A 27,837-nucleotide genomic window follows, 5' to 3' on the forward strand; every position below is an offset into this window, starting at 1 on the left:
AGACCTACTGGGGTTTACTTACAGAACCTCAAAAATTTAATGTAAGATTTGATTTCACAATCATCATATAGAACTTTCTTCGTTGCAATTGGGCCCTTAAACTGAGAGTTCAAAAGAGTGAAGAAGACAAAGGTAGGAAAAAGAAAAAGAGAAGGAAGAAAATAAAAAGAAAAAGAAAAAGAAAGATGCATGGACATTGGGAAAATTTTGAGGGGGGTTGATAGATGAAAGAAAGAAGAAAATGAAAAAAATGTAGAAGCAAGGAAATATAATAGGATGTCACATAGCAAAGTTTTAACGGCGTTAGTATCCGGTACCAATATAGTGGATGGAAAAAAAATTTAGATACCAATCGGAGGCAAAAAAAAAACAATAAATACTATTTTAAGAGAAGTTGACAAATTTGAATACCAAATTTATATTTAATCCTTTAATGGATTCTCAACCCGGTTTATCAACACATGAGCCGGTGATGCAAAGCCAAGGGTAACAATTCCCCAATTTATTTTACATAAAAAAGAATCCCAAACAGTCCGCTTCGCGTACAATTCTCGAAATTCGAAAACCAAAAGGAAACTAAAAAACAAAATCCCCAAAAAGCTTTCGCCAATTGACAAGCGGGAGGGCGTGAGATTCATCCATCTTCTAAAGCAAAAATAATCTTTACATTTAATACAAAACAGGGGTTAGGGTTTTTTATTTTATTCTTTGATTTTACCCTCACGCTAGCTAGAATTGGAAGACCTCTAGAAGGCCAATCTTTCCTAGTGTTTCGGTTCCTTTTATTTTCTCGTGATTTGCAAAGATAAAGTGTTAGGGTTAGGGGTTTTAATTTGCTTACAAAGATGTACGCTGATCGGGTGGAGGAGGGTGCTGGGAAAAGGTCGGTGAAGGAGAGACTCAATGGCAATTCCGCCGGTAATTTCATTCCTCGGCGTCAAATCGCTGGCAAGAGGTTTGCTTGTACCTTCATTTTCTGTTTGTTTCGATGGGAAATCTGCGTTTATTTGCATTAATAGGAAAATTTCCTTTTTTTACTTATTTACTTGAAATGCAGTCGTTTTTGTGTTTGTATTTTTGGATGATGAATCAATTTCGTAGCTGGGTTTGCCATTAATTTTTGAGTTTAAATATGATGTTGAAGATTTGAGATGGAGTTCATTAGTTGATTGGATTTTTAAGACAATTTGATAAATGGCTATTTATTTGAATTCGCAAAATTCAGGAGTTAGATTTGTCTTGTCGGGTTCCTAATTCTATAAAATCAAGTATATGATGCGTAGGATAGGTTGGGTCCTGGGTAATTGGGAACTGGAACTAGGAAGGGAGCTTTTTAAATTTTATCTTTCAATGTATGTTGGTTGCCCTGAAAATTATGAGTTTTTATAACCATGGAGTATTTAGTCCTGTTTCTCATGGTGTTAAGAAAAAAAAATGGGGAAAGGACAACCAGTTTACTGATGTGGTTTTTGTTTTGACTTACAATTTTCTTATGGGCGCTTGTTGATTATGAACTTTGGAGTTTGTGATTTGAACTTGTAAGCCAGTGATTTTGCCTCTTAGGTATCAAATTTGGTAAAATATATGCTTAAAGTAATGGTGATAGATTTTTAATTGATATCAGCTCACATCAGTTGAGTTTGGTTTATGTCACCTCATTTCCATCCAAGGAAGAAGTTGAGTTTGTTTCATATGCTCTTTGTGCCTTAATTCTTCTAACCTGTGAATGACTTCATGCCATCTATTTTGCAGACAGAGGCAAGATGACAAGTGGGAACATGATCTTTACCAAGAAGATGGACCTAATGTTTCAAGTATGGATTGCCTGACACAATCACATGCAACTAAAATATTGCTACTGTAGTTAGATGCAACTAAATCATCTCTATTTATTTTTGACCGTGTGTTAATGGTTTGTGAAGATCGTAAAGTCGATGCTCGAGATCTTCGTTTGAAGTTGCGAAGGAAAAGTCTCCAAAATGTATCTCAAAGTGGAAGGGGAACTCTCTCAGGTGTCCGTGATCTTCGTGAAAAATTATCTGGAACAATGAATGCACAGCCAATAAATGCTGATCCACGAAAACAAAAAGTGAAGGCTGCCCAACCAGCCAGGAAAAGCGTAGCGGTTGAAACTCCTGAACTAGATCCCAGGAGGGCTGCAAATACTCCAGCAAGAAAGAAGGCTAAGCAAAGCGTGAGTAACTTGTGCACTTTTTTGCTTTTTAGCATCTTCCCTTATATGTTGTATGTTTGTGTTTATTTATTTGTTTATATGACAAGCATGATACATGAAACCTCTGTTTTATCTTCTTTGTTCCTCCTGTCCTAGGTGTATGCCTTTGTGTGTGGAGAAGGGGTTAAAAAAACTTGCCTTGTAATGTTATGCATATCCTTAATCCTTAGGCTTATTTACAATGGCTTTATTACATGGATATCCCTAGGGCTTTTTTTGAATTGTGGGCAAGGGGTTTAGAGACCTGCCATGTTGATCACATGGATATCCCTTGGGCTTTTTTTTGCAATGCATGTTGAACTGAGTGAACTTGACATTGTCAGTTTTGTACTTTTTTGTGCGTGTTTTTTTTGGTGGGGGGGTGTGTGTCAGAAACCTGCCATGTCATGGCTTGCATCTCGCCAGGGCTTGTTTACATTGGTTTGGAAGCTCAATGAAGTCAACTGATTGAAAAGTTGAACTGCCAACTCTGGATTGTGAACTAACATTTACATGAAATTGGAATCTGTATTAAGCGGGAAATAAACCATGTTATGACTTATGATGTGTAATGCCAAGCTATAGATTGTGTGGAATATGCCAAAAAGAAGTTGACTAAGGGCTTCTAGTTTTCTCTTAAATAGAATTGTAAATGTCCCCGTGTTTGCACTTTAATATTTCCTTTGGTTGTATCCAACATAAGAGGCATTTCCCCATCTTTTTTTGAAGTGATGAAATTAGTCTTGCCAATATGTGCTTTCTAGTTATAATTTTTGTGTCTAAGCCATGTGCTTTCACATGCAGGCTGATACATCCGTGGAGGGCTTTCTCCAGTCCTTGGGTCTTGAAAAATATGCAATCACCTTTCAAGCTGAGGAAGTATGTAGTTTATGCTTCTTATGTACATTGTAAAATTGCCCCCCTTTTATTGTTTTACGTTATTACACAATTTAAATGAATTTCTGCATCCGTTATAAGACAAACTGTTTCTGCAGGTTGATATGACTGCACTTGTACACATGACAGATGGGGACCTAAAAGCTTTAGGCATACCAATGGTAACTTTAAACTGAACCCTCAAATATGGATGCAGTCATGCGATTACATTACATGCCCCCATTGTTTTATCTAGTTTTCAAGTTTGTGATGATCCAAATGTTTTCCTCTTTTGAAGAGCCAAGCCATACCTTAACTTTGCAAGAATATCCTTTTTCTTCTGGACCTAGAAAATCCGTTTATTTTGGTCACTTCTCTTTAATTTCTTCTATGTGCATTTGATCATTTATGGGTATTATTGAAATTAACAGTTTATATGCAAGTTAATGCTGATCTCTTCAAAAGAAACTGGAATTTTTGGAACGTACAGATAATTAGTGCTGAAGGAGTTGTAGAAAATCCCTAACTTGTGTCAGTCACTATAATTCCATCTTTAATCCCATATAATGTATGTGCCTTTCACTTGTGGGCTTTTAAGAACTTCCTTCAACTATTAAGCCTTCACTCTTTATCTCCCCTATATTCTAATTGTTTTTCTCTTCCCTACACTTGAAGAATCTTTTCGTTTGTACCTGCAGGGCCCAAGAAAGAAGATAATTTTGGAATTGGAATCAAGAGCCTGATAATCAGAGTTTTAGCAAGTAGTCGTTGCCTGTTTAATCTCAAGATGTGTTAATGGCCAATCCTACAAGACTGTAAGGCTGTGTTTTGGGTGATAAGAACCTGCATATGTACCAATTCTTTTTGGTATTTTTTTTTTGTTTAGTTTTATTAACAAAAATATGGCTTCACGGGCCTTTGTCATTAAAATGGAAGGATGGAATATTATTAGATTGAAAGTAGGGTAGGATGTTTCTTTGTTGCCAATTAGTGGCATTGGGTTAGAAAAACTTTTAAGTGACATATGTGCTGCATTGCCTTCAATTTATATTTTTGTAAACTTTCTTAACTCTGAATCCCAGTGTTTGAGCTTTAACTAATGCGCTATGATAATGATAGTCGTGACCATACTAGTTTGTGTTTTATTTTTCCTCCACAAATATCGAGATATCAAGTCAGCATGATACCCAAGGATTGGATTAAGACATATCACAAAAAAAACATTTGATGATATGAAAGGTATGATATACGGAATTCAAGGGTGCTCATTGTCTCAGGTGTGACTTGGATTTAAGTTGTGGTAGTCGAGTTTGTTATTCGAGTTTTGTCCTGTTATTGTAATTTATAAAAAAAAAAGAGAGTATGATATAATATTATAATAATTTTAACACAAATAAAAATAATGTGATTATATATATGACCTGGATTTTAATTGGGTGTCTAAGATTCATTAATTATTAGCTAGGGAGTAGTATTAGTTGCAATTTGATGCATAGCATGTTTAAAGAAACATGGAGCTAATTGTAAAGATTTGTGTAACCAATTTTTTTTAAATTGAATCGGTGGTTGAACCAATTAGATCACCAATTCATCGGTTCAACCAGCTTGTTTAAAAAATTTAAAATTAAAAATAAATTAAAAATTCGATTCAATTGGTCCAACCAGTGATCGATTTAAAATCGATCTCCTAACTAGTTCAAGTCCAACTAGTCATTCAAACAACACTATGTGTAACAACAACATGAATAATTAAATATATATTAAATATGCTCCAAATTAAATTTAAATTAACATTCAATATCTAAATTAATAGCTAACTTGATAGAATAATATAATTAATATAATATTAATATTTTAATGATTGAATTAGAATATTTTAAAGTTAGTTAAATTAACTTCAACAAGAATCATATCTATGATTCTAAATTAACTTTCTTTTTTTTATTCATGCACTTCATTATAAGTTTTGATTATATATCTTTTTTTTTTTTTACAACAGCCCCTCCCTAACCTATAAATAAGAGGATGATGCACTTCAGCACACTCGAACTCACATCTTCCTGCCAATGGCGAATCTAGAGGGGGCTGGCATGGACACCGACCCCCTAAAATGTAAAATTGTTATTTAAGCTCTTAATTTTTTTTAAAAAAATTTAAGTTAATAAAGGTAAAATTGTACTTTGGCCCTCCTAAAATTATAAAAATTCGATTTTATCTTTTAAAAATTATAAAGATATAAACTATAAAAAATTAAAATTTCATTCGGCCCCCTTAAAAGATTATTTTGGCTTCGCCCTTGCTTCCTGCATTGACAAAAATTCTCATGTTAATTAAGCTCTTGCTTCCTGCATTGACAAAAATGCTCATGTTAATTAAGCTAAGACTCAATCAATCTTAAAAGATATTATTATATTGTAAAAAAATTATGTTATAAACTTTTTAAATTATAGTGGGAGATTTTTCTTGAGAACAACTTAGTATAGATTTTTGTTTAGGGTTTACAGGTTGGAACCCAAGACATTGAGGTCGATTGTGATATTTTCCTAATTATTATTATTTATTTAAGATTTGAAAACTCAAAAATACCCTTATAGGCTATATCTCGACATTTCGACATTGATGGCCCTAATTTTTTTAAAATTTTGGATAAAAGTACGAATGTAAACGATTACTTATCGCTCAATGAAATACATTCAATTAAATTTTTAGGCTTAATATCACTTTTAACCCCTGTACTATAATTAGATTATTATTTTGGTATCTGTACAATTTTTTATCATGTTAACCCTATATTGTCATTTTATCATACATGTTATTCCTTGGGGCGTAGCTCGGGGCTGGCAGGGCTCAGCCCCCTAAAATGGAACAATTTTCATTTAGACCATTTAAAAATTAGTAAAGGTAAAATTTTAAAATAAAAATTATTTAATTGTTTAAAATTATAAAAATATAGGTTATTAAAATGATAAAATTACATTTTACTATCATAAAAATTATAATTTAATTTTGACTGCTAAAACTTTTTCTGTCTTAGCCCTGATTATCCCAATTTGAATTTTTGTTAAAATTGATTCAAAATTCGGTCTTTTATCATTTTGTAATAAACGATATGCTACACGTGTAGAAAAGCAAAAATTTTAAAATATATATTTTAAAAATCAATAAAAATCCATAACCCCAAAAAACTCAAAACTTGGGAAATTATAAAAAAACTAAAATTCATAATCTAATTTAGAAAACTACAAAAATATTTTAAATTAATGAAAATATTTTAAATACCCCAGGAATCAGCTCATCCAATCAAATGTTGTGTAAAAGACAAAATTCTTTAAAAATATAAAAAATTAACCAAAATTTTAAAATTAAAGTTGACTTAATGAAAAGTTGACTTATAGACTGAAAAATACTTTTAAAAATAGAAATGATCAATATAATGAACCGACAAAATATAGAAAATACATTCTATATAGTTTAATTAAATACTTATTAGTAAAGCTAGAAATTTTTGGTAATTTTTATGAAAATTTTGATGTTTTAAAGAAAATTTAGTGACTAATAATGTAATTTATCCTTTTTCTTTAATTGTAAATCAATATTTCTTTGCGTGTGAGATAACAACAATGGCGCCCCCCCAAAGGTATATAATGATGGGGAATCAAACTGTTGCCAAAGAAGAAAGCAAGAAGAAAAAGAAAGTTCCAAACCCGAAGTTGCCAGGGCTTTCTAAGGCTTGGAATATGTATGAAATCCTTATTCACCATCCGATCTCATCGCATTTCAATCTTTTAACTTGTTGGGTTTTCTTTCAACAATCCTTTAAACCTCATTTTTCTTTCCCTTTTTTCAAATCACAATCTCAGCCTTTTTCTTGAATCCTGTAATCCATGCAACCCCAACAAGGTATGGTCTCATTCATTCATTCTTCTTCTTTTTGTTTAACTCTTTGTTAACCCCCCACGCTTTTCATTGTACAGCAGAAGTTCCGGTCATGGAAGTAAATATGAACTTGTTGGGAAAACTTGAATCGCTGGGGTTCCCACGGGCCAGAGCAGTTCGAGGACTTCATTATACAGGTGAGCTTTTTGAATGCAATGTGATAGATGCATTTACAATATTTTCCATGTAATGTTTTTCTTCTAAGAGATTTTTTTTTTGGGGGGGAGGGGTATGTTTTGTATGATTCTTTTGTTATGCACTGGCGCAGGGAATACTACAGTTGAGGATGCTGTAAATTGGCTCATTGATCATGAGAATGATGCAGACATCGACCAAATGCCCTTGGTATGGCCTTTTCACCTTCTTGATTGTGTTCCATCAATTACTTCAGGACATTTTAATCGACTTTTTATTGGTAAATATAGGTAAAAGTAATATGGAGCTTATTGTATTAAAAGTTAGATTACCTTTTTCTAGCAAATTGTTTATTAGTCATTTCTGTTAAAAATTTCATTAATTTTTTATTATTAAAAACTGCTCCTTGTAATTAGCATAAGTTATACATGCCAAATCACGTGTCAGTGTCTTGTTATTCTATCGGCCAAGTCAGTTTTTAATAGTAAAAATAGATAGAAATTTTTAATACAATGACCGATTTGTTCTTTGATTTAACCTACTATACCCATTATAAATAGAAGGGCCAAAATGCAATCCAACTCCTAATATAGGAGACTTTATAATACTTTTTACGGTAAATATACCATTAGATGACTACTTGGTTTTAGGTTTTCAATTTTAATCTTATAAAATGTAGTTGTATTGATGCTCACTTAGAGTAGTAATAATTGGCAAGAGCAAATGCAAAAAAATTATCTTGGGTACAAAATTTTCGGGGTCAAAATAAAATTTTATCATTTCTTGAATTAGACGATACTTCGGATTAAGAGAGTTTTGAGGAGCTAAGGCCTAATCGGTCCCCTTGGATATAAGACATGTTCCTTTACAAAAATATTGATATACTTCGCATGAAAAGGCTTGAAAATGTTGAGATTTGGTTTTGTAATCAAAAGGTTTTCTTGTTTAATTAAACACAGGTGGTAATAAACTTGGATGTAGAGTCCCCTCAGCCAAATGATATCACAGAAGCAATAAAACTCAAAGAACAGGAACTAAGGTTTGTCTATAAGAACTTTTTTAATCTGATTGCCTTCCCTTGGTATCAATGGCTGCCCTCTTTCTTTGATATACTTTGTTCTGTCTTTGATAAAACTCATATTACCCTTTTTCAATTCCTTTTCATGCTTATTAAGCTGCTCACTCTTAGGGATCGAGTTTGCATGAAGAACCGGGACGAAGAAAAGAAACTCGAACGAGAAAGGGAGAAGGTACTTCTCTAGACCTTCGTTTTCTTCGATTTTATCCACCTATATGACACACCTTTTTGCAGGAAAGAATTCGAGCAGGCAAAGCACTACTTGAAGCAAAGAGAATTGCAGAAGAAAATGAACGAAAACGGTTTGCATATACTCCATATATAAGCTCTTTTTCCTATACTTTCATAAAACAATGGTACCATTCATCATCAACTTCTGAATGTATAATATTATCAGCCTTTTAGCCTTACGAAAAGCCGAGGAGGAGGAAGAGAAAAGAGCAAGGGAGAAAGTGCTTAAGAAATTAGATTTGGATAAGGTCTGTTCTCCTTACTATGTTAATCTCGATATGTTCTCGAAATTGCTCGTGCTTCAAATGATTCTTGTAACTTCACAGTTAGAGCGAAAGCAAGCACTTGGATTGCCACTTGAAAACCGAGCAGCGAAACCGCCTCTACCTAGTATACAAGAAGAAAAGGTTTATATCTTTCAAATTCTATGTCGAAACACAAGGAATGCTAGGAAATGTTATTGAGCTTGATTCTGTTTTAATTGCAGAGTTCCTTGCCTGTTAAGTCTATTACAAAGGCTGACCATATGAGAGAATGTCTAAGATCTCTGAAGCTGGCTTACAAGGTAAGCGTTCGGCTGCCTATAATATGTTATAATCGGCTCCATGAATGACCATGTGCATGAAAAATGTAACTGAGGAAACTGGTTTATGGCACTGAATTTTTTAAATTACTGATGATCCATTAATTCTGCTAGACACTAATTGCTTGCTTTGAAAGCAATATTGGTTTAGTTTACGTTTGGTTTCAAGTAAAACTTCAGTAAAAGTACCATGGAGGCCCCGTACTAGGAGTCGGATTGCATTTTGTCCCCTCTACTCAAGAAATGGGCAAACTAGTCCCTATACATTAGATTAAATAGCAAATTGGTCCATTCTATTAAAAATTCTATCCGTTTGTACTATTAAAAACTGGCGTGGTTGACGAAATAACCAAACAATGACACGTGACATGCTAGACATGCAGAGACCAATTTTTAACAGAAGGACCGGTTTGCTCTTTGATCTAATGTACAGGGACCAATTTCCCTATTCTTTTAGTGGATGGGTAAAATGCAATCTGACGCTTAGTACAGGGGCTTCCATGGTACTTTTACCCTCAAACTTCTAATCTTGAAGATATACAGATTTCCCATTTCCATTTTCATACTTTGAAGGCTTAAGCTGCATTGCCATTTTAATGTACTCTTTATCTAGTATATGTTACATTAAAGCAAACATGATTCCCTGCTTATTTTGATTCCAGGATGACAATGCTAAAGTTAAGAAAGCATTCCAAACACTGCTGATTTACGTCGGAAATGTTGCGAGGAGTCCCGATGAAGAAAAGTTCAGGAAGATCCGACTTAGCAACCCGAAATTCCAGGTAAAGGTCCCATAATTTTATCTAGAATCGCATCGAGAATGTTTTTCTTCTTTGTGACAACGAACTTCGCCTCAAACCAGGAAAGAGTTGGGAGCTTGAAAGGAGGGATCAAGTTTCTCGAGCTTTGCGGATTCGAGAGAAGTGAAGGGGACGAGTTCTTGGTTTTCCCTCGTGACAAAGTCGATGTGCAATCGCTTAACACGGCTGGTTCTATGTTAAAATCTGCATTGACAAATCCATACTTCGGTCTTCTTGAAAAGATGAAAGAAGATTAGAGTTGTAAATAATGTATAAGGTTTACAGTGATAATTTGGCTGAATGTGTAGCCAAATAATAATAATAATCCTCTCGACAAATAAACATTTAGCTCGTCCCAATAAATATCTTGAAAATTTCTTTTAAAAAATATTATGAATTCGGATTACTAATTAGATCTATTCAATACTACTATGCTAACATATAGGAACAGGTCAAAACTCAATGATTATATGAACTAGATTTAATTTTGCCCCTAACTATTTCTTTTTAGGGTTTATAAAATTTAATCTCTCTACTTTTAATCTAAATTAGACTTGTCTATGGGTTAGTTTAGACTTTATCAAAATTTTAGGCCCATTTGCTAGGTCTGGATCTAGTCTAAAAATGGGTTTAAAATTTTGTTCAAGCATGATCCAGATCAAAATGCTAAAACTCAAGCTCGATCCGACTTGAATTAATTTTTTTATATAATTTTTTAAAAAAGTATAATACATAAAAAATACTAAGAACATTAAATAAATGTTTCCCAATAAATTGAAAATAAATTAAAAAATATTTTTACTTAAATAACATTAAGATAAATATAACTTAACAAGCAAATACCTCTAAAATAGTAATAAAATTAATAATAAAACAAGAGTTATACAATATCTCAATAATAACAATAAAATAGTAATAACATAATAGTATATTTTAAGTAAAACAGTGAAAAAATAACAAGAAAATAGCAGCAAAACAGTAAGAAAACAACAAGAAAATAGTAGGTTTTTTATATTTATGCTCATTTGGGTCGACCCGATCCCAGGCTCAAAAAACCTTACCTGAGGGCCGATCTTTTTTTAAATAGGCTTTATTTTTTATCTAAATCTATTTTTTAAATCTATATTTTTACTAAAACCCTTTTACTTTTCAGACAGATCGATCGGACGGACTCGGTCTATGGACAGGTGAAATCCAAATCATGTAATTCATATAGATATAAGTAGAAATATTCATGGGTGAAACGATTTATCCAGTCTAATAAGGTTAGCTCAAGTTGGACCATGCTTGTGTCACGGGGCTAGATCTTTCATCTTGCGATCCATGCGGCCTTAGGCGATCCGTTCGTCCAAACTCGCCTAAGTCAGCCTTTACTCAAGTGAAGATTCCTTAAGAACTCCTCCAAGGCACCAAGTTGAAGAGCGGAAGCGATTTATGCCAAACGAAGCTACAAAAAACAACAGAAAGCCACAGAAAAGAATACAAACAAGGTGTTTGAGTAAATGTTCTCTCTCAGAATTTTATTACTCTTAAGAATTCAACATACAATGGAATGAGTACAAATGAGGGGAGGCTCTCTATTTATAGTTGTGCTCCCCAAAATCGACGGTCAAGATATATTTACATCGACGGACGAGATTAACCACATCCCTTTATTTTAGGGATTTACAAGATATGTCATATCAAATCTAATCTAACATTTACAAGATATGATTCTCTCAATCTTCTAAAATTAGTTACCAAATTAGCCTAAGTTGCCATATCTTCATTATCGGGCCAACCAGGCTTTAATCTGACAGGCTTCTCCAACAGTTCTTTGAATCGGGCCAGTTCTCGTGGGCTAAATGATCCCCATCTTATCGATAGACCTCCATTGGGCGCATCTTGTGCCATGGTCACGAGCTTTGCACTTTGACCTGTGACATTCTCCCCCACCCATTCTCGCAACACCCTCATTGCGACTTCCAAATGGCATTGACTTGATTCACCTTTGAACTCTCTCGTTGCCTTGGTTTCTTCCTGACTTGCCTTGCGATTGGGTTGTCCCTTCCTTCGGAACCTTTGCCTTGGCTTCCGTCGCGTCTTCACTTGAACCGTTGTACTCGTTGGTACATCTTGTTAGCAAGAAGTCTCCGCTCTAACTTGCCTCAATTTTGACTTGTTCCCTTTTGAATCGTCTTGATTCTCACACCTCGGCTTCATATTGCCCATAGTCCCTTGGCCTCCTTGCTTATGAACTTTTAAAGGGCCCTTGCGACCTTACCAAGCCAACAAGTCAGAATTCAAAACACTCTCAAAGTGTTTATTCATCCCAACTGTTTTTGCATCGCTCCCTTTTTCTTGAAGCCCGATGCACAACCCACATTTCCCAAAGGTGTCGGCTCCACAATCGAATCTGCAAGCTTCATATCGAACTCTTGCGCCACTAACACTTTCGAATGAACTTTTGTAACTTTCCGTTCTATCGAGTCAATGTTCCTTCCATACGAAACATCCTTGATTAGTTGGATTGACGACAACACCTTTGCCCCTACCTTCATATCTCGATGCACCGACACAATAATTTTTGTTAACGGATTGATAATATGAATTTCATTGGCCCATAGAAACAGAACTGTCTGAATCCTGTCAAAGAAGTTTAAGCCAAGTACATAATCGTAATCATCTAATTGGATTACCTCAAAGTCTTCATTGTCCTTCCATTCGCCGATTTGTAGCTCCACATTATGAACCACTCCCACAGTTGGGGCATCCTCGGAATTTACTGTCTTGATCTTCTTATTCGATTTCTTAATTGATAGACCAAGCTTCCTCGCAGCCTTTTCCGATATGAACAAGTTCGATACTCCCGTATTAATAAGAGCACTGCGCTTCTGACCCGCAATGTTGATGTCTACAAACATCAACCCTTTTTCACCATTCTTTTTCTTAGGAATAAGCACCATCGAATTGACCCTCGATGTCTTTCCCTCAATAGGTTTCACCTCTTCCTGCTCATCATTCCTCTTGATAGCCGAAACTGAAGATACATTTGGGCAGTCCCTCTTCATGTACGGTCCCTTACAAAAGTAGCATCGTAACTTTCCCCTCTTTTCTTTCGGGCTATTAGGTCTCCACTTCTCATTTCATGGTTTCCTATCATCACTATCACTGCTACTACCGTTGTTATCATTGCTATGTCTCTTTTCATCTTCCTCATGGTACCCACCATTGCCCTTCCTATTGGGCTTGGAAGATTCAAACCTGTCTCTTCTCGGAGCAAGTTTACCATGGACTCCGCTACCATCATGGCATTGGTAAGTTCCTGAACTCCTCAACGTTGCAATTTTTGCTTCACCCATGGTTTCAACCCATCCGTAAAGGAGAAAAATGCTTCATTCTCGCTCAAACCAGAGATCTGGTGCATGAGTTCACTGAACTCCCGCACATACTCCCTAATTGTGTCTCGTTGCGTAAGCCATTGCAACTTTGCTCGAGCTTCATTCTCGGCATACTCGGGGTAAAACTGTGCTTTAAATTCCTTTTGGAACTCCTCCCAAGTCCCAATCTCAGTCCCACCACATCTCACATCAGTGAACCTACGTCGCTACCATAACAAAGCAACGTCAGTGAAATACATAGCAACAATATTTACCTTTGTGACATCATCCTCGATGTTCATCACAAGGAAATATTACTCCATGGCCCAAAGAAAGTTGTCCACTTCACTTGCGGACCTTGCCCCTTTAAACGTTTTCGGCTTGGGCACATCCATCGCTTGTGGTTTCGGCTTTGAAGCCAAGATTCCATTTCCTATGGCAGCCTTAAAAATCTTGAGCTCCCCCTTAAGCTCATTGATCTCTTCCTTCAAACCTGTCACCATAGCCTCGAGAGCATCGTCCTTCTCAGCCAGCTTACTCTCCGAGGAACCGATAGTATCCCACACAAATTCCCTGAGTTGCTCTTGCATTGTTCGCAACCCATCATTGAGCTGTATCAAATCTAATCTAACATTTACAAGATATGATTCTCTCAATCTTCTAAAATTAATTACCAAATTAGCCTAAGTTGCCATATCTTCATTATCGGGCCAACCAGACTTTAATCTGACAAGCTTCTCCAACAGTTCTTTGAATCGGGTCAGTTCTCATGGGCTAAATGATCCCCATCTTATCGATAGACCTCTATTGGGCGCATCTTATGCCATGATCACGGGCTTTGCACTTTGACCCGTGACACTTGAGCTTATGTGGTAATTTTAAATTTACACATTTTATTATTAGAAATAATAAAATAATTTAATAATAATTATAATTAAATTAATAATTTTTAAAATAATAAAATAGACTCTTTGAATGATGAAATTCAAATTACAATCTTTACCTTTGTATGAATACCTCTTGGACACGAGGCGGTGATGCGAAGCCGACGGTAATAATTCCCAGCATTATTTAAACATATAAAGAATCCCAAACAGTCCGCTTCGCGTAGAATTCTCAAAATTCGAAAGCCAAAAGGAACTAAAAAAAAAAAATCCCCAAAAAGGATTCGCCAATTGACAAGCGGGGAGGGTGTGAGAATCAATCTTCTAAAACAAAAATAATCTTTACATTTAATACAAAACAGGGGTTAGGGTTTTTTATTTTATTCTTTGATTTTGCCCTCACGCTTGCTAGATTTTTTTTGGAAGTCCTCTAGAAGGCCAATCTTTCGGAGTTTTTACTGTTCTTTTTATTTTCTCGTGATTTGCAAAGATAAGTGTTAGGGTTAGGGTTTTAATTAGCTGTTAGAGATGTACGCTGATCGGGTGGAGGAGGATGCTGGGAAAAGGTCGGTGAAGGAGAGACTCAATGGCAATCCCTCCGGTAACTTCATTCCTCGGCGTCAAATCGCTGGCAAGAGGTTTGCTTCTACTTTCATTTGCATTAATAGGAATTTTTCTTTTTCTTTTTTACTTGAAATGCAGTAATTTAACAGCCCTCCCTTGTGTTTCGGGAGAAAAAAAAATCTGTTTCCCTTTGTGTTGGTATTTTTGGATGATGAATCAAGTTCGTAGCGGGGTTTGCCATGAATATTTGAGTTTAATATGATGTTAAAGATTTGAGATGGAGTTCAAGACAATTTGAATGAATGGTTATTTATTTGAATTCGCAAAATTCAGGGGTTAGATTTGTCTTTTTGGGTTCCTAATTCTATAAAATCAAGTATATGATGCGTAGAAGAAGAAAGGGGTTGGGTCCCGAGTAATTGTGAACTGAAACTGGAAAGGGAGCTTTTAAGTTTTACCTTTCATTTCAATGTATGTTGGTTGCACTGAAAACTATGAGTTTTTTTTAAACCATGGAGTACTGAGTCTTGTTTAACCTAGTGTTAAGAAAGAAAAATGAGGAAAGGGCAACCAGTTGGCTTATATGGTTTTTGTCTTTTGACCTTCTACAATAATCTTATGCGTGCTTGTTGTGTTGATTATGAACTTTGCTGTTTGTGATTTGAGCTTGTAAGCATGTGGTTTTGCCTCTTAGGTAACAATTTTGGTAATATATATTTAAAGGCGATAGATTTTTAAGCTGATATTAGCTCAGATCAGTTGGGTTTGGTTTATGTCACCTTATTTCCATCCAAGGGAGAAGCTGAGTTTGTTTCATTTGCACTTTGTGCCTTAATTCTCCTAATCTGTGAATGACTTCTTGCTATATCTTTTGCAGACAGAGGCAAGATGACAAGTGGGAACATGATCTTTACCAAGAAGATGGACCTAATGTTTCAAGACCTAATGTTTCAAGTATGGATTGCCTGACACAATCTCATGCAACTAAAATATTGCTGCTGTGTTGGATGCAACTAAATCATCTCTATTTAGTTTTGACTGTGTGTTAATGGTTTGTGAAGATCGTAAAGTCGATGCTAGAGATCTTCGGTTGAAGTTGCAAAGGAAAAGCCTGCAAAATGTGTCTCAAAGTGGAAGGGGAACTCTCTCAGGTGTCTGTGATCTTCGTGAAAAGTTATCTGGAACAATGAATGCACAGCCAATAAATTCTGATCCACCAAAACAAAAAGTGAAGGTTGCCCAACCTGCCAGGAAAAGTGTAGCAGTTGAAACAACTGAACCAGAGCCCAGGAGAGCTTCAAATACTCCAGCAAGAAAGAAGGCTAAGCAAAGCGTATGTAACTTGTGCTCTTTTTTGCCATTTAGCATCTTCCCTTATATGTTGTATGTTTGTTTTTATTTATTTGTTTATATGAAAAGCATGATACATCAAACCTCTGTTTTATCATCTCTGTTCCTCCTGTCCTAGGTGTATGCCTGTGTGTGTGGAGAAGGCGTTCAAAAACTTGCCATGTAATGTTATGCGTATCCTTAGGCTTATTTACAATGGCTTCATTACATGGTGAAGTGAACTGAGTAAAGTTGACCTATAAACTTTGAGTTGTGGGCAAGGGGTGTAGAGACCTGCTATGTTGATTGCATGCATATCGCTAGGGCTTCTTTGCAATGCATGTTGAATTGATCTGAGTGAACTTGACATTGTCAGTTTGTATTTTTTGTGCGTATGCGTGTTTTTTTTGTGTTTGGTGGGGGGGGGGTGTTCAGACACCTGCCACTTCATGGCATGCATGTCACCAGGGCTTGTTTACATTGGTTTGGAATGCACAATGAAGTCAGCTGAGTGAAAATTTGACCTGTGAACTCTGGATTGTGAACTAACATTTACGTGAAATCGGAATTTGAAGTGTTGGCAGTTTGAAAGTCTAATAAGCGGGAAAGAAACCATGTTATGACTTATGATGTGTAATGCCCAGCTATGGATCGTGTGGAATATGCAAAAAGAAGTGAACTAAAGGCTTCTGGTTTTCTCTTAAATGGAATTCTAAATGTGCCCGAGTTTGCACTTTGATATTTCCTTTGGTTGTATCCAACATAAGAGGCATTCCCCCATCTTTTATTGAATTATGACAATAGTGTTGCCAGTATGCGCTTTCTTGTTATAATTTGTGTCTAAGCCATGTGCTTTCACATGCAGGCTGATACATCCGTGGAGGGCTTCCTCCAGTCCTTGGGTCTTGAAAAATATGCAATCACTTTTCAAGCTGAGGAAGTATGTAGTTTATGCTTCTTATTGTAAATTTACCCCTCTTTTATTGTTTTACATCTTTACACAAATTAAACAAATTTCTGCGTCTGTTATAAGAGAACTTTTTCTGCAGGTTGATATGACTGCACTTGTACACATGACAGATGGGGATCTAAAAGCTTTAGGCATACCAATGGTAACTTTAAACCAAATCCTCAAATTTGGATGCACTCATGCAATTACATTATATGGCCCCTCTGTTTTACCTAGTTTTTAAGTTTGAGATCATCCAAATGTTTTCCTTTTTTGAAGAGCCAAGGCATACCTTAGCTTTACAAGAATGTCCTTTTTTCTTGGACCTAGAAAATCTGTTTATTTTGGTTGATTTTCTTGAATTTCTTCGAAGTGCATATGATTATTTGAAGGTATTATTGAAATTAACAGTTTATGTGCAAGTGCTGACCTTGTCAAAAGAAGCTGGAATTTTTGGAATATACAGATAATTAGTGCTGAAGGAGTTGTAGAAAATCCCTAATTTGTGTCAGTCCCTTTATTTAGTCCTATATAATGTAGGTGGCCTTCACTTGTTGCCTTTTAAGAGCTTCCTTCAAGCATCAGACCCCCCACTCTTTATCTTCCCCATTTTCTACTTGTTTTTGTGTTCCCAACACTTGAAGAATCTTCTCCTTTGCGTCTCCAGGGACCAAGAAAAAAGATAATTCTGGAATTGGAGTCAAGAGGCTGATAATCGGAGTTTTAGCAAGAGGTGGTTGCCTGTCGAATCTCGAGATGTGTTAATGTCCATTCCTACAAGATTGTAAGGTTGTGTGTTGGGTGATAAGAACCTGCATTTGTACCAATTCTTGTTGGTGTTTCCTTTTTTTTTTTCTCTGGTTAAGTTTTATCAACAAAAGTATGGCTTCACGAGACTTTGTTATTGAAATGGAAGGATGGAATATCGTTAGATTGAAAGTAGGGTAGGAAGTTTCTTTGTTGGCAATTAGTGGCATTCAGTTAGAAACTTTAAACTGACGTCTGGGCTGCATCGTCTTAAATTTATATTTTTGTAAAGTTTCTAAACTCTAAATCCAAGTGTTTGAGAGCTTAACTAATGAGTTTGTGTTTTATTTGTTCTCTCTTAAGAATATCGAGATGTCAAGTCAGCATAATACCCCCAAGGATTATATAAAGAATACATCCATTGCATTTCCATCAAACAGCAGTCGCATATAGCCAAAACTTGGACTCATAAAAAATAGTCCCAAATTCAACCACTTTTAGATAAGTTTTCTATGGTATAAGGCATGAGGCAAATTGGTAGGGTTACAATGCTGCAAAAATTGTGTTTCGGACCCTGTCGCCAAATTGTTTCTTGAATATCTCCCATGGCTTAGAATATTCCCTTTTGCAGTTGGGGCCTTTGCTTTATGTTGCCGTGTTTGCTTTAGCCTTCCAAGCTAGGTACTTGGCCTTTTCTTGCTTATATCTTCTTAATTCTCTTAGAGCTGCAAGCACAACATGCATCGAAACGGGCAAAAAGAATGGCTGCACAAATAGAAGGAAAGCGGTTGAGCCTTGTAATTCGAATCCAATAGATAAAAAAACATAGTTTGGTAGGAAAAATTTAAACTTCTGTTTAATGATATGATGATATGATCAAGAGAGACGTGAAAGTTTCATTTAACTAACCGAGTAGACGGCAAAGCAGTGCTCAAAAGAATAGTAGCTGACAGACATAATAGATGGGTGGAAAAAGGCATCCTCTGCCAGAGACCTTGCCTGACTGGATGAAGCTGACCAGAGAATGTAAACTGTTTGTTAGAGTCTAATTTGACAAGAGATTTGGACAACAGATGGTTATTTTAGGATACAGTTGAACAATGATAATCCACAGGTAAGTCTAGGAACATACCAGCTGAAGATTCATACACTCCACTAGAGGCATTACTTAGTGCCAGCTTTGCTGCTTCAAGAGAAAGCTTTACCTGGAAGACACCACCGTTAAATCATAAACAGATAGTTCAATGGTTATTTTCAAAGAGAGTTACAAATGCAATTGTAGTCCAACTTAGTATCTTACCTGTTTTCCTATCTCATCCTTGATAATCATCCTTGGCAGTGATTGAACCTGCATTAAAACTTGTCATTGGTTGCAAAAAGTCTTACTGAATCAGATGGTCCTTCTTTAAAACCAATGACAACATACCAATCTTGAAAGAGATCCAAGTGTCGTAGCACATGAATGAAGATTAAAACACGTGTGTTGCCGTGACAAGACGTCCAATTCCCTGGACAAGAATTGAAACTAAGAAAACTCCACATATACAGAATGAATAACCGCTCAAGATGATACTATATTTATTCTTTAAGAAAATTTGGATGGAAGTTAAGGCTTAAGCAACCACAAAGAACAAGCTTGCTGATTAGACCACTACAAAGTTGAGATCAGTTTTGGTCTAACCCGTTATTTTTTTGAAACTACAAAATATAACTATTAGGCATAGCTTGGTAGTTGCATAGGATTTTATCTTACCACTCGGTAAAACCTCTTTCACTAGGCAGAAGGTTCCAATCGCCTGATGCACCCGTGTAAACATTCAAAGATTTGAAACCAAATAGTTGCCGGAATTGCCCAATGAATACTTCAAACATATTCTCAAGGTCCTGCTTAAGAATGTTCATGCATCAAATTACAGAAAACTACACTGAAGCCACCTGCTACTATAACAGAACATGTACTTCTAATCATTCAATTATACCCTTCTTTCCCATGGTCCAAGCTGGATGGCAATAAATCTATAAATTAAATGGTTCAGAACAGATTTATGAACTTTTCAGTCCCAAATAATAATTTCTCTGGAAATTTACTGCATCAGCACGTAAATGGAAGCGTGTTTACGAGGAACAGCAACTTTTTTGTTGAATTAGTTATGTATCATCTAACCTGTATGGGAATTATGTTCTTGGCACTGGGCTTGAATTCTGAATCCCTTAAACAGCCTTGGGGATTCCAAACAATAACACCTCCCCACATCTAAAAGGTTTCATGAGAAGAAATAAGATAACCCGTCTCACAGAATAATTAGTGGTGAAAGGAAAGAATATAGCAAAGGCTTGAAAACTAACTGGAGATATAAAGCCATTTGTCTTAGAAATCTCTCCATTTGGCAGCTGGAGAAGAAGAGGGCATTCCTTTGCAGATGGTACATATCTGGCAACAAAGAGAATAGTGAACAGCTTGAGAAAATAAAAGAGGCATGCAAACAACTCACAAATATGAGAGGGAACAAGAAAATATCAAATCTGGCTGAGACTCTTAACCAACATCTTCGCCAAAAGTGGATATTAAACCAAAAATACATTAAAAGGATGAAACCAAAAGGTTATAGACATCCTATAACTCAATAAATGCAATCATTACAGTTAAGAGATAAAAGAAGTATTGAGCAAAAGAATATACACCGCAAATTGCAATATCTTTGATCTCCCACCAGCTGCAATTGAAGTATCCAAGTGCCATTCATTGGAATTTACCTGTTAGAACCATGAGAAGTTCCATTATTTTCCATGTCCGACATTTCATGTGGCCAGAAAGCAATAATTGCAGAAACATACACAAAACCAATTAAATGCAGCATTCTTTTATCAATAATCTACAGAAACAGAACAGAAAAAAATTTAAAGATGCATACAAAGAAAGGAAGATCTTTGGTGCTAAAGACATAGCTCTCCAACTTTTGATTCCAATAAGAGAATGAGGCCTTTGGTGTATGGTACAAAACCTATACATGACAACAATGAAACCCCAATCAGAAGAAAATAGAATAAAAGCTATAAAACTGAAACGAAGAAGATGACCCCTTGACCTGACTCTCTACACTGATGTTTGCCACAGGTCCCAAAGCCTCTATCATAGGGGTTAACAAGGTATCATCAATCTTTTCAAAATCCCTGCAGACCAGAGATACAAGGAAATATCATATGAGCAAAATGCAGTAAGTACTGTAACATTCTAACTCTAGTGAGTTTCGTTTAGCATAATTCTATCAAACACTTCAAGGACTAAAGATTTTCAACATAAACAGAATCAAAACAAGACCAACAAAGCTTTCAAAAATCAATCAAATCTGTAGAAAGTAAAAAGGAGGAAAGGTTAGCATGAAAAAGCCTCAAACCAATCATAAACCCAATCATGGGGATCCGCATTGAGCAAATTGAAGGAAAGAACGATCTTGCCATCGGCTCCAACAGGCATAAACTCATTCCGGATCAACCCTTCCTCTCTCCCTCCATTAATGAACACCTTGATAAGCACTTCCGCAACCTTCACCACTGCCATCTCCACATCGCTGCCATCGCCAACTACCATCCACGCGTGCCTATACTTCCCAACAACAGCTCTCTCACTCACACCCTTCACCACCGCCATACTATACTCATTGTTTTTCCCGCCAAAAACCGACGCCAACCTCTCATCGACCGCCACGTCATCGTTCTGGACAAAATCACCGCCAGTGACCGATCCGCACTGGTAAGAACTCGAATGTGGGGACGAGGTTCGGCCTCGGAGGCAACGGGAACCTAAGTCCACGGTGACGGAGAGAGTGTAGTTGTCGGAGCATTTAGGGTTTTGAGAGGTCAGTTTGGTAATTTCGGAGAGGATTGACCAACGGAGGCGATCCGGATCGGAATCGAATCCCACGAAAAGGGCGTGGAAATGGAGCGGAAAGAGTAAAGTGTCGGATCGAAGCTGAGTCGAGAGCGAGTCGATTTCGCGAAACGGCAGAGGAGAACGGTAGATTTCGACGGATTTCCATAAGAATGGGAAACCTGCAATTAAATTAAATTAAAGAAAATATTTGTTTATTTATTAAGGAAAAAAAGAAGAAGGAAATTTATAGATGAAGCTATGCCAGAGGTGTGGAGGCGAACCAAGGAGGAAGGAAAAGAGGACGGAGAAGGTAAGAAAGAGGCGCTTCAATCCGGGTTTGGTTTTACGCATCAATTTAGGGTCGAATTCGGGTTCAGAATCGGGTCGTTGTGGTGCTTTACTATCACTGCCGAATAATTTGGAGGAATCGGAGTCTGGAGCTTCTGAGATTTCGGCCATTGCTGGAGAAGCTGCTGCTGCTGCACTTTCTTCTGCTTTGCTTTCGGAAATTACTAACTTAGACTGCTCCGGAAATTTGAAGTTGGTCTTGTGTTAGATATACCAAACAAATATAAAGAAATAAATGAAACACATGTAGGCCGTCTTAGCTCAGCCGGTAGAGCGCATGGCTTTTAACCATGTGGTCGTGGGTTCGATTCCCACAGACGGCGTGTGCTCCTCCTTAGTTTTACTCTTTTTCATGTCTCATCCAATACCATTTTTAGAGTGCAGCTCCTTTTGCAGTTGTCTTCTATGCAACGGCTATAGCTTAACTTGCAATGCAGTCTCTTAAATGGCGAAAACATCTTAAACCTCTGCTCTTAGCCTGCGAAGACAAGAAACCCCTAGCAAAAATTCACGCCTTGATGATCCAAACCGGCCATAAAAACTCTGTTGGCAATCTTATAGCATCTTATGCGCGAGTTGGTGATATCTTGTCAGCTCGCAAAGTGTTCGATAAATTGTCTAATAGAAGGGTAAATTCATGGAATGCAATGATCCTTGCCTATTCTCGTAAAAGTTTTCCAAAAGAAGTTCTGGACTTGTATCGTCAGATGATTATGGAAGGCATTAAGCCTGACAGCACCACTTTTACCATGGCTATTAAGGCCTGTGTTAGCTTGATGGACATGGAAATGGGGGACGAGATTTGGCGTAAAGCGGTGGATTTCGGATATCAGAAGGATGTTTTTGTGGCGTCTTCCATTTTGAATTTGTATGTCAAATGTGGGAAAATGGACGAGGCAATGGTAGTGTTTAACGGGATGCCAAGAAAGGATCTTGTCTGTTGGACTACTATGGTAACAGGGCTGGCGCAGAGCGGACGGGCAAGTGAGGCGATTGATTCATATAGAAAAATGCGAATGGAAGGGATGGAAGGAGATAGTGTTATGATGTTGGGGTTGATTCAAGCATCTGTAAATCTGGGGGACTCAAAGTTGGGACGTACAATTCATGGATATATGATTAGGAAAGGTCTTTCCATGGACGTCGTGGTTCAGACTAGCCTTGTCGATATGTATGCTAAGAATGGATACTTGGAATATGCTTTGCATGTCTTCAAGATGCCAACCAAGAATGATATTTCTTGGGGTGCATTGATATCTGGCTTAGCTCAAAATGGCTTTGCTAGAAATGCACTGGAGTTGTTGGTACAGATGCAGGGTTGTGGATTTAAGCCGGACTCGATGTCCCTTGTGGGTGCTCTTCTGGCATGTTCGCAATGCGGGTTGTTAAAATTGGGTAAATCCACACATGGATGTATCACTAGAAGGTTTGATTTGGAACCAGTTTCTGGCACAGCAATGATTGACATGTATGCAAAATGTGGATCGCTTTCTTATGCCCGTGCACTCTTTGATCGGATAGCTTCTAAAGATATAATCTCTTGGAATGTAATGATTGCCAGCTACGGAGTACATGGGCATGGAAAGGAAGCTCTATCACTCTTCCTCAAGATGACAAAAATGAGCTTAAAACCTGATCATGCAACTTTTGCAGCACTTCTCTCAGCTCTCAGCCACTCGGGAATGGTTAACGAAGGTCGATACTGGTTTAATTTCATGGTAAATGAATACGGTATCCAACCAATTGAGAAGCACTACACTTGTATGGTCGATCTTTTAGCTCGTGCAGGACTTGTGGAAGAAGCTTATAAACTAATAGGGTCTATGAACAACAAACCCGGGGTGGCTGTTTGGGTTGCTCTCCTGTCTGGCTGCCGTAATCATGGGAAGTTGTCAATCGGGGAAATGGCAGCAAAGAAAGTCCTCGAGTTAAATCCAGACGACTTGGGAATTCATGCGTTGGTCTCGAACTTCTTCGCCATGGGAAACATGTGGGATGAAGTTGCTGTTGTAAAGAAACTCATGAAAGACTCGGGGAAGAAGAAAGTACCTGGATACAGTGTGTTGGATGTGGATGGGAAGCTCCATGCTTTCCTTATGGGAGATAAAAGCCACCATGAATATAAAGCTATAGCAACTGTATTGGATAATTTAGACCGTGAGATGAGTTTCATAGTCAAATGATGGGGTTCCTTATATGATCATATATTGATGATTGCTTCTTTAACTAGCTTCTGATCATTAAATTAAATCATTCTTAATAAAGTTAACTTCAGTTATTTCAACAATGCAGAGGCCTAATCAGTACCCTAAACACATTTCTTTTTTATCTGACCCCTTCAAATTTGCCTCAACTTTTGTACCCTAAAGCTTGATTCTGAAGATTTTGGTTATCTTCTAATAAACGATCATATTCGAGTAGCAAATCCGCAGATTGTTTTTGTAGAGAAGCAACGTGCGCTTCGGCAATTTCGATCTTCTTGTCTTTCTCTTCAGATTCTGATTTCAGCTTCTTCAAATTCTCTGATAAAGTAGAGATTTCTTCTTTCAGTAGCTTTATCTCCTTGGAGGCTTTGTCGTCTTTTTCTTTAAGCTGTATTCTCTCTTTCTCGATACGTTCAGCTTCATCTTTAGAAGATCCCACCCTACTCCTCAACCCAATAAGTTTTTTAATATAATGGTGCATGCGATCAATTATGAAACCGAGAAATAGAGTAAAACCTACAAGATCAAGTTCAGACAGCACAAAGACACATCAATACCACTAAATAAAGGGATAGAAATAGAAAAATCATTTCACTCGATATTACAGGCATGAAGCTTATTCAGTTTATGATCAATGATTAAGCAATTCTCTTCACTTTCGGATCAGCAATAGCTACAAACTGAAATTCACCGATGGTAATGGAAAAGATTCAACTTTTAGAAACATACTAAAGCTTTTGTCAGAAAAATCACTAACATTCAAAATGTACCATGCCGTAAAGACTAGCCAAAATCCTTAGTATCTATTATATATTTATGCCATTCAGTTTTTATTATTGACCACTTAACAAACTATAATATGTTTGTTTACAATATGTAGCATACAACCTTGTAATGTTAACAAAGGACCACTTGCTAATCAATACAATACGAAATCCCATCTTGGTCTCGTATTAATGGATGTCACATGCCGTTCTGATATATCAAGAGAAAAGTCATCTATTTTTTCAACCAAAAACAATTGAGTTAATTTTGAGAAAACTCTTGCAAACACCTTGAACTCTACTTTCATTGCATGGTAATAAAGCTTAAAACAGTTTAATTTCAAGCAAGGGTTTCATTATGAGACATCCGAACTTTAATTTGATATCCACTGTATTTATAACCTTTACATAGTTAATCAGGAATTAACAATTAGTCACAAAAGGGTTCATGATGGTAGAGCATACTAGCTACAAGACCTGGTAGAGCTCATAGTGAGAAAAGTCCTGTTAGCTACGTTACAGGCATAAACTTATTTAACCCAACTGCTTCAAATTCTATATGCTCCACAAAAGCAGCAATGCTAGATTATGTATCTTGTGTTATTTGTAGAATGTACCAACAGATAATAGAGTTAAGTTTATAATTGTAGAGTTTCGGATACTCCAATTTTCCACTGGAAAGCCAACAATTTTCACTCCGTGAATTTCTCAAATTCCTCATGACTCAATTAAATCTAGACAACAGTAAACTGATTAAAAGATCCAGCAAGAGGTTCTTGGTATGGGAACAAACAGAAATGATACTTCATTGGTGCATATGTGGTTCGTGGGTACAAGGGATGAAGAGAAGAACAAACTACATAAGACTGGAATAACCAAATATTTGCAAGACAAAGATACAAAATATAAGAACGGAGGAGGCCAAGGTAGCGGCATGAAGCTAGCCACACCTAACCTCCAAAAGGTCTTGAGTTCAAATCCACATCTCCAACTATTAATATAGGTTCAGTTTCATTAACCAAAATGCCCTAATGACTTATCAAGCAAATAGACCATTTTCTATCACAGACTTCAAAAAGCTATACGTTACTGCTTGAACAGCATATGATGGATCATGTACCAGTGATTATCTAAGCTGACATACAAAATTGAGTTCAAGACTACTAAGTACTAACTCTTCTTTTAGTGCCACTTACAAAAATCACATTAAAAGATTAAAGCACTCCGAATTGAAGAAAACAACATAATGAGTCTATAATTGTTAAATGCAGTCAGTTTACAGCTTATGTACACCGGATTTCATGATTAAGAATGTTTTTCCCAATGCAGAGAGACAACTCAAACTATTCAACGGTGGTCAGTCTCGCCTATATGCCCTGTAGTTGTCATTGGCTGCAAAGTTTTCTCTCTAAGTTTCGACATCGACATTTTGAGGATTTCCAGAGTCCTTTCTGGGGTTCATTAGATTTTAGGAGTTCAGTTTTCAGTTTTGTCAATTGCCTAGATAAAGTTTCTACTAACTACAACATTTTGAGTTAGGCCAATCTTTTTTCGGTCGGAGACCCTCCAGTATTAGGTATCGAATAGCCCACATTGCGGTCTGGCTAAATCTGGAGTTGAGCCTGATCGGAACCTATTTACAATCTAAAACTTAGGAAATTCGTAGAAAACATAAGCTTAACTGATGAAGCACAAACTTAAAATCAAAGGTACCCAACAACATTGTAGTTAGTAGAGACTAAATAAAGGCAAATAATTCAACAGTCAGTACATAAACTACTAAGTTACTAACATGTGCATGAACCAGAAGAGGCGTGAAAAAATGAAGAGCAGAATGATACCGATGAGTGAAGCCTCAAGCAAGTGTGTCCTCCAAAGAACCTGATCCATAGGTGACATGGTTCCAAGCTTTGCACCCTTGTTCTGGATCTTAACAATGCTCATGAGACTGGATAAAAGAATCACAGACATAGTACCTGCAATAGTTTTCACAGTAGCTGGACCTTTCCCCATCTTTAATTGATCTATGCTCTTTATCACAAGCTCTCTCAAAGGCCCGATCTTTACCAATAGAAGGAACGCCATTGCACCCTCCGCAAAAAGGACCAAAAACAACAACTGAATCATCCTGCCTCCCCAAACTCTCAAAATGAACCAAAAAAAAAAAGATATCTTAATCTGGAACTCAGCAAGAAACTAGTAGGAATCTTTGATTCTGGTAATTGGGTTTTAGTTTCTCAAAAAACCCACTTCAGTGAAGTAGGAATTATGTTTGGAAAAGGAGGGTTTAAGGCTAAAAGATGTATACATTTAGCCCTAATGTAAAAAGCAAGAAGCTCTTTTCAAGAAACTTCACACAGCTAAGTCGATTGATTCATGTAAGTTAAAGGGACCAAGCATTGGGATTATTAATGGAGTGTGGTATGCTGCTAATGGGCTTGCTTTTTAGGCAAAGGCAGGCATGAAAAGAAAGACAATATTTTAGGTTAAAACATAAATTACAGTAAGGCAGTGTCTTAAAAAATAAATAAATAAAAAGCATAATGACCTTTTTTTTTTTCTAACTCTCAAAATTTTAATTTTTAAATTTGTATTTTTATCGAATCACCTTAAAATAGATGGAAAAAGTGAAGTTTGTTAACTTTATTAGTGTGACATACATGTGGATTGTCATGTATATAACATATCAACATTTAATTATTTTTAAAATTTTAAAAATATTAAAATATTTTTATAATTTTTGAATTTTAAAATTTTAAATAAATGTTGACGTGTCATCCACATGATTCATGTATATTCAACATCAAGAAAGTTAAAACACGTTAACTTTTCCATTTATTTTGGGATAATTTAACAAAAATGTAAGTTTAAGAGCTTAAAAAATTAAATAGAGAACTAAAACGATTTGTTTATAAAGTTATTATACGAAAAAATTAATTTCAAACTAAATAAAAACTAAAAGAAATG

At 36.4% G+C, this 27,837-nt stretch overlaps 5 protein-coding genes and 1 non-coding gene across 12 annotated transcripts; 4 read left to right on the plus strand and 2 right to left on the minus strand.

The window, feature by feature from the left end:
- The first annotated feature begins 467 nt into the window (after window positions 1-467).
- Window positions 468-18,015, plus strand: LOC105804664 (uncharacterized). 3 transcript variants are annotated; one of them, XM_012637365.2, is made up of 6 exons: window positions 468-955; window positions 1,753-1,814; window positions 1,923-2,194; window positions 3,017-3,091; window positions 3,208-3,270; window positions 3,787-4,188. In XM_012637365.2, the coding sequence occupies exons 1-6, from the start codon at window positions 846-848 to the stop codon at window positions 3,829-3,831; spliced, it is 627 nt and encodes a 208-aa protein (XP_012492819.1). In that variant the 5' UTR covers window positions 468-845; the 3' UTR covers window positions 3,832-4,188. The 3 variants fall into 3 exon arrangements, with proteins under 3 accessions (XP_012492819.1, XP_052489304.1, XP_012492791.1); XM_052633344.1 differs by lacking the exons at window positions 1,753-1,814; window positions 1,923-2,194; window positions 3,017-3,091; window positions 3,208-3,270; window positions 3,787-4,188 and adding exons at window positions 15,536-15,612; window positions 15,720-15,991; window positions 16,853-16,927; window positions 17,037-17,099; window positions 17,604-18,015 and having other exon boundaries at window positions 469-955; XM_012637337.2 differs by lacking the exons at window positions 468-955; window positions 1,753-1,814; window positions 1,923-2,194; ... (1 more) ...; window positions 3,208-3,270; window positions 3,787-4,188 and adding exons at window positions 14,283-14,732; window positions 15,536-15,612; window positions 15,720-15,991; ... (1 more) ...; window positions 17,037-17,099; window positions 17,604-18,015.
- LOC105804605 (uncharacterized) lies at window positions 6,748-10,239 on the plus strand. 4 transcript variants are annotated; one of them, XM_012637292.2, is made up of 12 exons: window positions 6,748-6,827; window positions 6,949-6,988; window positions 7,063-7,161; window positions 7,293-7,369; window positions 8,119-8,198; window positions 8,349-8,409; window positions 8,472-8,539; window positions 8,635-8,716; window positions 8,795-8,875; window positions 8,956-9,033; window positions 9,714-9,833; window positions 9,914-10,239. In XM_012637292.2, exons 2-12 carry the CDS (start codon window positions 6,973-6,975, stop codon window positions 10,106-10,108), a joined length of 957 nt encoding a protein of 318 aa, XP_012492746.1. In that variant the 5' UTR covers window positions 6,748-6,827; window positions 6,949-6,972; the 3' UTR covers window positions 10,109-10,239. The 4 variants fall into 4 exon arrangements, with proteins under 4 accessions (XP_012492746.1, XP_012492756.1, XP_012492737.1 ...); XM_012637302.2 differs by having other exon boundaries at window positions 6,755-6,827; window positions 7,066-7,161; XM_012637283.2 differs by having other exon boundaries at window positions 6,774-6,988.
- A 69-nt stretch (window positions 18,016-18,084) lies between the features above and the next one.
- Window positions 18,085-22,074, minus strand: LOC105804586 (uncharacterized). Of its 2 annotated transcripts, XM_012637262.2 has the most exons (13): window positions 21,836-22,073; window positions 21,079-21,733; window positions 20,770-20,854; window positions 20,596-20,685; window positions 20,364-20,437; window positions 20,030-20,114; window positions 19,848-19,937; window positions 19,437-19,567; window positions 19,110-19,191; window positions 18,984-19,031; window positions 18,816-18,888; window positions 18,593-18,696; window positions 18,085-18,448 (listed from the first exon to the last, which is right to left on the minus strand). In XM_012637262.2, the coding sequence occupies exons 1-13, from the start codon at window positions 22,011-22,013 to the stop codon at window positions 18,329-18,331; spliced, it is 1,815 nt and encodes a 604-aa protein (XP_012492716.1). In that variant the 5' UTR covers window positions 22,014-22,073; the 3' UTR covers window positions 18,085-18,328. The 2 variants fall into 2 exon arrangements, with proteins under 2 accessions (XP_012492716.1, XP_052489302.1); XM_052633342.1 differs by lacking the exon at window positions 19,848-19,937 and having other exon boundaries at window positions 21,836-22,074.
- Window positions 22,075-22,152: 78 nt separating this feature from the next.
- Window positions 22,153-22,225, plus strand: TRNAK-UUU (transfer RNA lysine (anticodon UUU)). The gene has a single exon. It is a non-coding gene; the product is annotated as a tRNA-Lys (tRNA).
- A 16-nt stretch (window positions 22,226-22,241) lies between these two features.
- On the plus strand, window positions 22,242-24,107 carry LOC105804597 (putative pentatricopeptide repeat-containing protein At3g25060, mitochondrial). The gene has a single exon (XM_012637271.2). It carries the CDS (start codon window positions 22,334-22,336, stop codon window positions 24,083-24,085), a length of 1,752 nt encoding a protein of 583 aa, XP_012492725.1. The 5' UTR covers window positions 22,242-22,333; the 3' UTR covers window positions 24,086-24,107.
- Window positions 24,108-24,116: 9 nt separating this feature from the next.
- On the minus strand, window positions 24,117-27,302 carry LOC105804624 (uncharacterized). The gene is made up of 2 exons (XM_012637313.2): window positions 26,712-27,302; window positions 24,117-24,622 (listed from the first exon to the last, which is right to left on the minus strand). Exons 1-2 carry the CDS (start codon window positions 26,995-26,997, stop codon window positions 24,252-24,254), a joined length of 657 nt encoding a protein of 218 aa, XP_012492767.1. The 5' UTR covers window positions 26,998-27,302; the 3' UTR covers window positions 24,117-24,251.
- Window positions 27,303-27,837: the final 535 nt, after the last annotated feature.

This window comes from Gossypium raimondii, chromosome 7 (genome assembly GCF_025698545.1).
Source record: "Gossypium raimondii isolate GPD5lz chromosome 7, ASM2569854v1, whole genome shotgun sequence".
NCBI lineage: Eukaryota > Viridiplantae > Streptophyta > Magnoliopsida > Malvales > Malvaceae > Gossypium > Gossypium raimondii.

What these genes read in the sequence shown, in the direction of transcription:
- LOC105804605 (XM_012637292.2), top strand. An exon ending in AGAAATTAGATTTGGATAAG is followed by an intron (nt 8,717 to 8,794) that starts GTCTGTTCTCCT and finishes GTAACTTCACAG; the next exon opens with TTAGAGCGAAAGCAAGCACT. An exon ending in TTAGCAACCCGAAATTCCAG is followed by an intron (nt 9,834 to 9,913) that starts GTAAAGGTCCCA and finishes GCCTCAAACCAG; the next exon opens with GAAAGAGTTGGGAGCTTGAA.
- LOC105804586 (XM_012637262.2), bottom strand. Translation starts at nt 22,013, where the DNA reads ATGGCCGAAATCTCAGAAGCTCCAGACTCCGATTCCTCCAAATTATTC. An exon ending in CAAATGGCTTTATATCTCCA is followed by an intron (nt 19,938 to 20,029) that starts GTTAGTTTTCAA and finishes GAAACCTTTTAG; the next exon opens with ATGTGGGGAGGTGTTATTGT. An exon ending in AGTGTATGAATCTTCAGCTG is followed by an intron (nt 18,697 to 18,815) that starts GTATGTTCCTAG and finishes TTCTCTGGTCAG; the next exon opens with CTTCATCCAGTCAGGCAAGG.
- LOC105804597 (XM_012637271.2), top strand. Translation starts at nt 22,334, where the DNA reads ATGCAGTCTCTTAAATGGCGAAAACATCTTAAACCTCTGCTCTTAGCC.
- LOC105804624 (XM_012637313.2), bottom strand. Translation starts at nt 26,997, where the DNA reads ATGATTCAGTTGTTGTTTTTGGTCCTTTTTGCGGAGGGTGCAATGGCG. An exon ending in GCTTGAGGCTTCACTCATCG is followed by an intron (nt 24,623 to 26,711) that starts GTATCATTCTGC and finishes TTGATCTTGTAG; the next exon opens with GTTTTACTCTATTTCTCGGT.
- LOC105804664 (XM_052633344.1), top strand. Translation starts at nt 846, where the DNA reads ATGTACGCTGATCGGGTGGAGGAGGGTGCTGGGAAAAGGTCGGTGAAG. An exon ending in CGTCAAATCGCTGGCAAGAG is followed by an intron (nt 956 to 15,535) that starts GTTTGCTTGTAC and finishes TATCTTTTGCAG; the next exon opens with ACAGAGGCAAGATGACAAGT. An exon ending in TTCAAGACCTAATGTTTCAA is followed by an intron (nt 15,613 to 15,719) that starts GTATGGATTGCC and finishes TGGTTTGTGAAG; the next exon opens with ATCGTAAAGTCGATGCTAGA.